The sequence below is a fragment of the Mirounga angustirostris genome, unplaced genomic scaffold, assembly GCF_029215605.1.
Source record: "Mirounga angustirostris isolate CCGP_5_RB_7025 unplaced genomic scaffold, mMirAng1.0.hap1 SCAF_14, whole genome shotgun sequence".
Classification (NCBI taxonomy): domain Eukaryota; kingdom Metazoa; phylum Chordata; class Mammalia; order Carnivora; family Phocidae; genus Mirounga; species Mirounga angustirostris.
In genome coordinates, this window is record NW_026991722.1 from 63,343,717 (window position 1) to 63,356,215 (window position 12,499).

Consider the following 12,499-nt stretch of genomic DNA (forward strand, 5'->3'; position numbering starts at 1 on the left):
GGTATCTCAGTGTGGTTTTGATTTGGATTTCCCTGATGGCTAATGATGATGAACATTTCTTCATGTGTCTGTTAGCCATTTGTATGTCTTCTTCAGGGAAGTGTCTTTTCATGTCTTCTGCCCATTTTTTGACTTGATTATTTGTTTTTGGGGTGTTGAGTTTGAGAAGTTCTTTATAGATCTTGGATACCAGCCCTTTATCTTAGTGTCATTTGCAAATATCTTCTCCCATTCTGTGGGTTGCCTCTTTGTTTTGTTGACTGTTTCCTTTGCTGTGCAGAAGCTTTTTATCTTGATGAAGTCCCAAAAGTTCATTTTTGCTTTTGTTTCACTAGCTTTTGGAGATGTATCTTGAAAGAAGCTGCTGTGGGCGATGTCAAAGAGGTTACTGCCAGGGCGCCTGGGTGGCTCAGTCGTTAGGCATCTGCCTTCGGCTCAGGTCATGATCCCAGGGTCCTGGGATCGAGTCCCGCATTGGGCTCCCTGCTCGGCAGGGAGCCTGTTTCTCGCTCTCCCACTCCCCCTGCTTGTGTTCCCGCTCTCGCTATCTCTCTCTTTCAAATAAATAAATAAAATCTTAAAAAAAAAGAGGTTACTGCCTATGTTCTCCTCTAGGATTTTGATGGATTCCTGTCTCACATTGAGGTCTTCATCCACTTTGAGTTTATCTTTCTGAGTGGTGTTAGAGAATGGTCGAGTTTCATTCTTCTGCATGTGGTTATCCAATTTTCCCGGCACCATTTAATTGAAGAGACTGTCTTTTTCCATTGCACGTTTTTTCCGGCTTTGTCAAAGATCATTTGACCATAGAGTTGAGGGTCCATATCTGGGTTCTCTATTCTGTTCCATTGGTCTGTATGTCTGTTTTTGTGCCAGTACCATGCTGTCTTGGCGATCACAGCTTTGTCATATAGCTTGAAATCGGGCAACGTGATGCCCCCAGCTTTGTTTTTCTTTTTCAACATTTCCTTGGTGATTCGGGGTCTTTTCTGATTCCATACAAGTTTTAGGATTGTTTGTTCCAGCACTTTGAAAAATGTCATTGGAATTTTGATTGGGATGGCACTGAAGGTATAGATTGCTCTGGGTAGCATAGACATTTTAACAATGTTTATCCTTCCGATCCATGAGCATGGAATGTTTTTCCATCTTTTTGTGTCTTCTTCAATCTCTTTCATGAGTGTTTTGTAGTTCCTAGAGTATAGATCCTTTACCTCTTTGGTTAGGTTTATTCCGAGGTATCTTATGGTTTTTGGTGCTATTGGAAATGGAATCGTTTCTTTAATTTCTCTTTCTACAGTTGCGTTGTTAGTGTATAAGAAAGCAACTGATTTCTGTGCATTGATTTTTGTATCCTGCCACATTACTGAATTGCTGGATGAGTTCTAGTAATTTGGGGGTGGAGTCTTTTGGGTTTTCCACATAAAGTAACATGTTATCTGCGAAAAGAGAGTTTTTCTTCTTTGCCAATTTGAATACCTTTTATTTCTTTTTGTTGTCTGATTGCTGTTGCTAGGACTTCTAGTACTATGTTGAACAATAGTGGCGAGAGTGGGCATCCTTGACGTGTTCCTGATCTTAAGGGAAAGGCTCTCAGCTTTTCCCCATTGAGGATGATATTCGCTCTGGGTTTTTCATAGATGGATTTTATGAACTTGAGGAATGTTCCCTCTATCCCTATACTCTGGAGAGTTTTAATCAGGAAAGGATGTTGTATTTTGTCAAATGCTTTTCTGCATCAATTGAGGACCATATGTTTCTTCTCCCTCCTCTTATTAATGTGTTCTATCACACTGATTGATTTGCGAATGTTGAACCACCCTTGCATCCCGGGGATAAATCCCACTTGGTCGTGGTGGATGATCCTTTTAATGTATTGTTGGATCCTATTAGCTAGGATTTTGTTGAGGATTTTGGAATCCATATTCATCAGGGATATCGGTCTGAAATTCTCCTTTTTGATGGGGTCTTTGCCTGGTTTGGGGATTAAGGTAATGCTGGCCTCATAGAATGAGTTTGGAAGTTTTCCTTCTACTTCTATTTTTTGAAACAGCTTCAGCAGAATAGGTATTATTTCTTCTTTGAATGTTTGGTAGAATTCCCCAGGGAATCCATCAGGCCCTGGACTCTTGTTTTTTGGGAGGTTGTTGATCACTGCTTCAATCTCGTTACTGGTTATTGGCCTATTCAGGTTGTCAATTTCTTCCTGTTTCAGTCTTGGCAGCTTATAGGTTTCCAGGAAGGCCTCCATTTCATCCGGATCGCTCAGTTTATTGGCATATAGTTGTTGATAATAATTTCTAATAATTGTTTCTATTTCCTTGGTGTTAGTCGTGATCTCTCCCCTTTCATTCATAATTTTATTAATTTGGGTCCTTTCTCTTTTCTTTTGGATAAGTCTGGCCAGTGGTTTATCAATCTTATTAATTCTTTCAAAGAACCAACTTCTAGTTTCGTTGATCTGATCTACTGTGTTTCTGGTTTCTAATTCATTGATTTCTGCTCTAATTTTAATTATTTCTCTTCTAGTGCATGGCTTAGGTGTCCTTTGTTGCTTTTTCTCCAGTTCTTTAAGGTGTAGAGTTAGTTGGTGAATTCGGGATTTTTCTATTTTTTTGAGTGAGGCTTGGATGGTTATGTATTTCCCCCTTAGGACCGCCTTTGCAGTATCCCATAGGTTTTGGACCGATGTGTTTTCATTCTCATTGATTTCCATGAATTGTTTAAGTTCTTCTTTGATTTCCTGGTTGACCCAAACATTCTTGAGCAGAGTGGTCTTTAGCTTCCAAGTGTTTGAATTTCTGCCAAATTTTTTCTTGTGATTGAGTTCCAGTTTTAGAGCATTGTGGTCTGAGAATATGCAGGGAATCATCTCAATCTTTTGGTATCAGTTGAGACCTGATTTGTGATCCAGTATATGGTCTATTCTGGAGAAAGTTCCATGTGCGCTCGAGAAGAATGAGTATTCTGTTGTTTTAGGGTGGAATGTTCTGTAAATATCTATGAGGTCCAACTGGTCCAATGTATCATTCAAAGCTTTTGTTTCCTTGTTGATTTTCTGCTTAGATGATCTGTCCATTGCTGAGAGTGGAGTATTGAGGTCTCCTACAATTAACATATTGTTATCAATATGACTCTTTATTTTGGTTAACAATTGGCTTATGTACATGGCTGCTCCCATGTTGGGGGCATAGATATTTACAATTGTTAGATCTTCTTGTTGGATAGACCCTTTAAGAATGATATAGTGTCCTTCTGTGTCTCTTATTACAGACTTTAGTTTAAAATCTAATTTGTCTGATATAAGAATTGCTACCCCAGCTTTCTTTTGAGGTCCGCTGACATGGAAGATGGATCTCCATCCCTTCACTTTCAGTCTGGATGTACCTTTAGGTTCAAAATGAGTCTCTTGTAGACAGCATATGGATGGGTCCTGTCTTTTTATCCAATCTGCAACCCTGTGCCGTTTTATGGGAGCGTTTAGGCCATTCACGTTGAATGATTATTGAAAGATATTGAATTAATTGTCATCATGTTGCCTGTGAAGATGTTGTTTTTATAGACTGTCCCTGTAAATTTCTGTTGTATATCACTCTTGGGGTCTTTCTCCTTTTATAGAACTCCCCTTAATATTTCTTGCAGGGCCAGCTTAGTAGTCACATATTCTTTCAGCTTCTGCTGGTCGTGGAAGCTCTGCATCTCTCCATCCATTCTAAATGAAAGCCTTGCCAGATAAAGTATTCTTGGCTGCATGTTCTTCTCATTTAGTACCCTGAATATGTCTTGCCAGGCCTTTCTGGCTTGCCAGGTCTCTGTGGATAGGTCTGACGTTATTCTGATGTTCTTCCTTCTGTACGTAAGGAATCTCTTCCCCCTAACTGCCCTTAAGTTGGTTTCCTTGGTTCTAAGATTTGCAAGTTTTACTATTACATGCCGGGGTGTTGGCCTGTTTTCCTTGATCTTGGGAGGGGTCCTCTCTGCCTCTAGGACTCAAATGTTTGTTTCTTTCCCCAGATTAGGGAAGTTCTCAGCTACGATTTGCTCAAATACATCTTCTAGTCCTCTCTCTCTCTCCACTCCCTCCGGGATTCCAATTATTCTGACACTGGAATGCTCCATGGTGTCACTTATTTCTCTGATTCTATTTTCATGGATTCTGAGTTATTTTTCCCTGGCCTCCTCTTTTCCCTTTTTATCTATTATATTGTCTTCCAGGTCGCTTATTCTCTCTTCTGCCTCAGTTACCCTAGCTGTTAGATTATCTAGATTGGTTGGATCTCATTGATAGCATTTTTAAGTTCTGCCAATTCAGCTTTTATTTCTGCCCTTAGAGACTCTATGTTGCCATTAATTGATTTCTCTATTCTAGCCATTGTCTTCACAATCGCTAGCCTGAATTCCATCTCCGACATCTTGGTTATATCTGCATCCATTTGTAAATCTGCAGCGTAAGTCATAATCTCTGAATCTTTTCTATTTTGGGGGCTCCTCCTCCTAGTCATTCTGTTGATGGGTGTTTGAGGGAATGTATAGAGTCCAAATTATTGACCAGAACCCAAGCAAGATACACCTGTTTTCTTGGGACCTTAGAGTTGCTGGCCTCTTGTTTTCCCAGCCTGTCTTCTGCGGGAGGGGCCTGCCGCGGTGTTACTCAAGCAACCCTATTTGGGCGGTGTTGCCCTGCGCCCCTGTGGTGGGGGATGGGCTCAGCGGGAATCAGTTTTTGGGGCTTTTGTTCTCTGGCGGCTTTCCCTGGCGGCTTTCCGCATCTCTTCCGCGAGTCAGAGCAGAAGAGACCGTTTCCAGCCCTCTGCCTCAGAGCACAGAGATCATAGTCTGTTCTTCAGTGAGCTCTCCAGGCCACACCGTCTCCGTTTCTGTCCGTGCTGCTATAAACTGCAGCGTCCTGGGTTGTGCACCCCTCCACAGCGCTCCCAGTCCTGCCTCCACGTCAGGGCACATCTCTGCCCTTTGAGCTTCGAAAACCGCCAGCCGCTCCCAGTTCGCGTGCACACGACCCCGCCGCTCCGGGATTCCGCCCCGGGGGGCTGCCCTAGAGTCCTTTCCCCACCGGTACCGGTCTGCGAGTCTGTGCCCCGTCCGCAGCGTGTGAGGCTGTCCCTCACCGGCGGTGTGGGATCCCCATGGCCAGCCACCCTCCCGCTGCCGTTTATCCTCCGATATCTGCCCGCGGAATCACGGCTCCCCACTTCGTACCTCAAAACCAACTGCCTACGATATTCTGTTTGTAGAGATCCAGATCTTCTTACATCTCAGGCTGGTTTCGTGGGTGCTCAGGGTGGTCTGGTCTTGTTTGCATTTTCTTATCCAGAGCCGATGAACGATTCAAGAAACCTTGTCTTCAGTCCTGACATGAAGATGACATTGTGCCAAAAGTGCCTGCTGCTTTCTCTGAATGCTGACGTCCTGTGACAAGGCGCATCACTAACTCAGATGCTGATGTCCCAAACTTTGGTTCTCACGGAGCCAGAGCAGAGAAGTGCTGTCAGGTGGGGATAAGTAGGCACCTCCGACCTATGGCCTGCACACCTGCACTGTCTGTGCCAAGGGACAAGGGACACCCCACTGAAGTTGGAGACTGTGTGTGGTCCTTATGTGCACTCTTCCCGGGGAACAAGGGAAACCCTGAAATGTCCACAACCCATCCCACAAAAGGTCAGGTGAGCGGGCGCGCTGGAGTTCATGTGTCTCAGGGTACAGCCAGCTGATGGACATCAGGCAGAAGAGACCCGCTGGGAACTCCACAGGTAAATTCTCCCTTCACGTGCCCCACCTCCGCATCCGGGGCTATTATATACATTTAACTGGTATGGAACGGTCTATGACACAGTTAGAGAAGGTCATAAAGCTGAAGGCCAGTGCCAAGCCATTTCATAAGACTCTATTTGTAGGGACGCCTGGGTGGCTCAGTTGGTTAAGTGTCTCTGCCTTTGGCTCAGATCGTGGTTCCAGGGTCCTGGAATCGAGTCCTGCATCAGGCTCCTTGCTCAGTGGGGAGCCTGCTTCTCCCTCTGCCTGCTGCTCCCCTTGCTTGTTCTCGCTCTGTCTCTGACAAATAAATAAAATCTTAAAAAAAAAGACTCCATTTATATATATCTTCATAAATGCATGCATATGAAGATACTTCCAAAGGGGCAGTCACAGTTATCAGTAGGGTAGGATTTCAGTTGCTATTTAATTCTATTGTTATGTTTACTGATACTATTTGAAATTTATGGGCAACATGTATTTCTCTAAAAAAGCCAATTTCACTTTGTGGAAAAAAATTCATTTGATCACATACCTTTATATTTCTAGAAATCAAGCTTAAAAAATTACCATTTTAAAAAAAACAATTAGAAAGGAAATCATCAAGTATTGTCAGATATTTGAGAACAGAAAAAAAGCAAATAGCTAAGCCATCCTACAATTATGGTACATCCCTAAAAATAAATGTTTACTTCTCAAAATATTAACAAAGAATGTCATACCTTATGTCATACCAAATGCCTATGATGTACTGACCAAAGAGTAAAAAGGGAGAGTAGATTTATAATCTTACAAATATAATATGATCCCAGTTTTGTTCAGAAAGTGTACCTAACTTTTTAAATATGACAAGTAGTGAAATCTTTGATGTATTTTACATCTAATTGGTTCAGCTACAGAGATTGTTTTCTTCTTTATATTTCTGTACTACAGTGAACATCTAATCTTTTATAATAAAAAGGAAAAGGCCTGGGACTTTGGTATGTGAGCTGGACAAAGTCCCTGTTTGTAGAAAAGAGTGCTCCTTTCCAGAGAATGTTAAAATGGCATGAGCTAGAACATGAGCATCGACGTTTTCTTCGCCATGTTCTAATATTATCTATTCAGGCATCTTCTGAAGCACATGAACCTGCTACCTGCTGTTCCCCTCCCCCCGCTGATCCATATTTGTTCTAACTCATGTAGTGGGCAGCACATTCATACCTGCATAGCCACTGGGAAATCAGTCTGAGCCTCTGGAGGGAAAAACACATCCACAGCTTTCTTTACAAAAGGCTGGTTTCCTGTTGCAGGCTGTCCAACTTCAATTATGTGCAACTAGAGAAGAGATATAAGTCAATCCAAGTAAACATATTGGTGGCAGACTGATGCTAACCAATGCCCAGTGGTAAGCAGAGCCACAGCCCATGCTTTGTAGGGCTAATGATAAAACTTACATTCAAACAAAACAAGATAGTCTCTTGGCTGGAGTGCTCATGCTATTCACTAACCTGCTGCCCACCATCAAGGACACAGGAAAAACCAACACCAGAAACCTGAGCAACATTTAGTTCCAGCATGTTGGCCAAGTCCCCTCTCTGGGCTTTAGTGTAGAAGCCCATGAAACAAGGGGCTCTCCTGGACATGGCTCAGGCTAACAAAAATCTGTTAGCAGACAAGATCTTGTAACTGAATGCCAAACTCACAAGACAGTCGATTGTGCCAAAGGCCTGAGAGTTTCTCAAGGTTATGCTTGGGGGGAGTGAGGTGCATAAGAATCTTTGGAGAATCAGGAAGAATGAGAGTGGATAAGGGCCTCCATCCCTGCTTTTATCAGAACACCTTCAAGTTCCTCTCATCCAATGAAAATGTACCAAAGCTAAAACAAGTCTGGAAAAAATCAGTAGGGGTGAATCAGAGACACAAAACAAGGGTTGGGTGGGGGGGTGTGTCCAGCAGAAGAAACTGACAATTGTACACTTAGAGAATAGTTTGGATTTGGCCTGGCAGAGAGGAGGGGGGAAACACCAAAGAGGCTTGAGGTAAGCAGAGAGATGGGCTAGAAGGGGAGGGCTGATGTAACAAGCGAGCAGGGGCCACTGCGAGTTAAGATGCAGGGAGACTAGGGGCACCTGGGTGGCTCAGTTGGTTGAGCGACTGCCTTCGGCTCAGGTCATGATCCTGGAGTCCCAGGATCAAGTCCCGCATCAGGCTCCCTGCTCGGCGGGGAGTCTGCTTCTCCCTCTGACCCTCCCCCCTCTCATGCTCTCTATCTCATTCTCTCTCAAATAAATAAATAAAATCTTAAAATATATATATATAAGATGCAGGGAGACTAAAACTCCTAGCATACAGGCACTTTAAGAGAAATGGTAGTTTGGGAAAATTCTTTTTGAGGGGTGGGGTGGGTCTGAGGATCTAATAAATGACTATTCTCGGGGCGCCTGGGTGGCTCAGTTGGTTAAGCGACTGCCTTCGGCTCAGGTCATGATCCTGGAGTCCCGGGATCGAGTCCCGCATCGGGCTCCCTGCTCGGCAGGGAGTCTGCTTCTCCCTCTGACCTTCCTCCTTCTCATGCTGTCTCTCATTCTCTCTCTCTCAAATAAATAAATAAAATCTTAAAAAAAAAAAATAAATAAATGACTATTCTCTAACCCAAATATGAGTAACAAGGGCCTCATCTGCCACAGATGTGAGACTTGCTAGCGGATGGACAGTGGCAACAGAACAGAATGGAGCTCAAGAACCATGGTTTCTTCCTTGGGAGTTGGGAAGGATGTTGGCACTGTCAACAGAAGTGGGGGCATGGGTAAGGAAGCCAGGCTTCTTTGGGAGGTGGTGGGAGAAGGGCGCAACTATGGACAAGTGGTACCTGACTGTGAGAAAGGAACAAGGAACTGGAGTCCAGACAAAACTCAGATCCACATGAGGAGACTACTGAGCCATTCCCATAAGTGCAGCTGGGCTGGATTGCAAGGGGCACAGGCTGAGAAAACTAGTGAAGGGAACCACACCTGCCACTGTAGTAGGGGAAGTGAGATTCAACCATAAAATGAGGCGGCACTTGGGAAGACTGCTGTGGGGGTCCCCGCCATGGAAGACCATTCCTAGCCACAGCTCTACCCTGAGGGGACCTGCCTGCCTCACAGCTGAGTCCAGGAGGTAAGTGGGCACACCTGTCTTACAGGGGGCTTGTTCTGGTGTGCTCTTCTTCACAGGGAGCTCGGTGGGACAGGTTCTGCCCTTGCAAGGATGCCTGTGGCTGCCCGGCTCTGTCTGTGACAAGGCAGAAAGCCTAAGTCTAAAGTGATAGGGTAGAGCAAGCTCTTTGTGCAGGCTGATATTTTTGCCTGACTCCTATTTTTCTACTGGTTCTCAACTAAGGAGGGCCTGATGTATATTACACAGGAGACCAAAGTATCCAATTAAGAATATTTAAGATGGGGCGCCTGGGTGGCTCAGTTGGTTAAGCGACTGCCTTCGGCTCAGGTCATGATCCTGGAGTCCCGGGATCGAGTCCCGCATCGGGCTCCCTGCTGAGCAGGGGGTCTGCTTCTCCCTCTGCCCTCTTCCCTCTCGTGCTCTCTGTCTCTCATTCTCTCTCTCTCAAATAAATAAATAAAATCTTTAAAAAAAAAAAAAAAGAATATTTAAGATGAGGAAGTTTGGGACCACATACTGATTTAGTGTTCTTCTTTGGGGAACACTTCAGGGCTAGTGACCACCTCAAAATAATGATTTCATGAAGTATTACTGACAAGAGTATACTAAGATAAGGACCATGTTTTAGGGAGGCCACTCTTCAGGTGAATGATGCAACCCTGGAACCGCAGGTCTCCCCAACATCCTGAACTCTTATACCTCACATCTCTGCCCATGGCAGCCCTGCCAAACATGTGCTCGAGCCTAATAAAACTCAGCCTGCTCCCAGAGCATGGCCTCCTCTCTGCAGCTCCCCTGGGGTCCCACCCCAACCTCACCACCTGGCCAGAACCACATAGGACTCTCGCCTTAGGTTAGGATAGCATGCACTGGTTCTTTCACAGCTGTTGCCTCCATGAGACTGCTGTGTGAGAGCAGAAACCATGTGTGCCTAGCCCATGCTCAACAGACTCTCAATGAGGATTTTTAGGGCAAAGGGACCAATTAATTGGTAGCTGACCTCACGTTACTGATTTTACAAAGACTGGCTGTGAAACCACCAACATGACAATAGGTGAGTTGTTCTAAATACTGTTAAGAGCCTTTATTTACATGAAGCACCTGCAGACCGTTGCCCACTCCCAATTATAAACTGGTTTTGAAATGCTGGCTAAGTAGCTACCAATTTACACTTGTAGAGACTCATAACACTGACTCAGGACATTTTTCTGAGGGAGAAGACAAAGTGGAGAGCTTACCTTGCCCCCTGCGGGACTACGTACAGCAAAGCAGAAAAGAGTGGCAGGCTTGGCATTCCCCTCACTCTTGAACTCTGCAAAAGCAGCAGCATGGCCTTCTATGGGTTGTGAAACCTTCCTGTCCACAGAGTAGAGCTGCATTGCCCCAACTACACGGTTTTGCTAAGACAAGACATTTTGCAATGAAAGAAAGAAAAGAGAGGATATAAATTGTCAAAACAAATGTTTCTAAAATGAAAGTCTCATACATTGATATAGTTTCTCTAATAAAAAAACAAGCCTGTTAGATATTAACGACACGATATAACTCTAAATTTGACGTGGAAAGATGGCTGCAAACACCAGGGAAAAAAATAAGACTACAAAACAGTAAGAGAGATGGTCCCAATTTGTTAAACGTAAAATGTGTGTATACACATAGGTATGCATTTATACGTATGTCTGTGTATATGTGTAACTGTACATTCAATGTTTGTATATGTAAATCTATATATACATACATTCTATGCATACACATAAATATTCATATAAAGTAAGTCTTGGGAAGAAAAACTCTAAAGTGTTAAAAGAGTAGTTTAATCAGGAGGAAGAGATTATGGGCTAATTTTGATAATTGGGTTTTCTGAAATTTATAAATAGCAAAAATTATATTTAATAAACCCCAATAAGGCTACTATCTTTTATAAAACATAGAACTTACATTTTCTAGCAAAGAATTTCAATGTATTTGTATCCGATGTCAAATGCTCAAAAAGCTAAGTAAAGAGACGTTTACAACTAAATGAGACATGACAGCATCACAGCTCAAGCTCCTAGAATTCAACAATCAAATCACCACCCCAGCCGAATGAGCCCCCATGCAGTCTATAGGTAAATTCAGATCCTCAGTGTATCTGCCACCTACCCCCACTCCTTAAAAAGGGAAACAAAGGCTTCAACATTTTTCTTTTTAAAGAACCTGTCCTTTATACTTTTGTACTGCAGAGACTTATGTTGAAGTACTATGCAAAGTACCAATTCATGCTACAACATGGATGAACCTTGAAAACATGTGAAGTGAAAGAAGCCATTCACAAATGGATATATGAAATATCCAGAATAGGGAAATCCAGAGAGACAAGAGTAGACCAGTGGTTGCCAAGGGCTGGAAGGAGGGAGAAATAGGGAAGCAACTGGTAGACAAATGTGTGCACTCTAACAGAAGAATGAACAAGAAAATTTTTAAGTAAGAGTAAGGACAGGACAAGACACTCCCTCCCAGGTGAGGATGGGAAGATTGGAGACAATACAGAGACAGTACCTTTGAATCCCAATGCTAGAGAAGACTAAAGCCAAGAAGAGGTGGGGCATAGCGAACACCTGAGATCAAGACTGAGACCTGGACTCTTGCACTGCCTGTCCTCATGGACCCACCCAGAGGCTACATGTCTAGCCTTGGGCCAGGGATCTGCTTCTGAGCTTTAAGGCTCCTGCCTGGTAAAGTCCACCTTGCAGGGGTGCTGAGTGTTGTGAGCTTTGGGAAAGGGCATATTGAGGACTGTAGCTGACAGAGACTCAATGCAAAAATGCTTCCTTTTGTGCCAGGCACCATGCAAGGGGCTAAGGATAAGGAAAATGAACGTGACCCAGACCCTTAAGGACACATGATAAGGGTTTCTGGCAAGGAAGCAGTAGAGGGTGCTAAGTGTTATGGCCCAGGATAGAGTAAGATGCTGTGACTCAGCTCTCTCAGTCTGGTAGGCCAGAAAGGTTTCCTGGTGACAGGTAAGCTGGAGTAGGAGGTCACAAGGTGAAAAGGAAAAGCTGTTTCTAAGGGGAAACATTTACAAACACTTAGACAGGAGGTTGCAAACTCTGGCCTGTGGGCCAAAATCCACCCTCCATGTTCTCCTCCTGTCTCCTTTTTGTTGAGATGACATTCACATAACCTAAAACTACCCATTTTAAAGGATTCAATTCAGTGGCATTTAGAACATTCACAATGTTGTGCATCTATCACCTCTGTGTAGTTTCAAAACATTTTCATCATCTAAAAAAATCCCTGTGCCATTAAAAGTTAGTCCCCATCTCCCTGCCCCCCAGCCCCTGGCAACCACCAGTCTTTGTCTCTACAGATTTACCTAAATATTCCATATAAATGGAATCAAAATATGTGGCCTTTTGTGTCTGACTTGTTTCACTCAGTGAGGTTTTCCAGGTTTATCCATGTTGTAGCCTGTTTCAGTACTTCATTCTTTTTTAGGGCTGAGTGATATTTCATTTTATGTATAAATCACATTTTGTTTATCCATTCATCCAGTGATGAACATTTGGGTTGTTTTCATCTTTTAGCTGTTACAAATTATGCTACT

At 43.5% G+C, this 12,499-nt stretch overlaps 1 protein-coding gene across 4 annotated transcripts in view; it reads right to left on the reverse strand.

Annotated features, from left to right (window-relative positions):
* CLTCL1 (clathrin heavy chain like 1) overlaps positions 1–12,499 on the reverse strand; it is a 100,713-nt gene that overhangs the window by 53,268 nt on the left and 34,946 nt on the right. For all 4 annotated transcript variants that reach the window (XM_064578009.1, XM_064578010.1, XM_064578007.1 and 1 more), the window contains exons 4-5: positions 10,149–10,310; positions 6,973–7,086 (exon numbers count right to left, since the gene is read on the reverse strand). In XM_064578009.1, the coding sequence (XP_064434079.1) occupies positions 6,973–7,086; positions 10,149–10,310 (276 nt within the window). The remainder of the gene's footprint in view (positions 1–6,972; positions 7,087–10,148; positions 10,311–12,499) is intronic.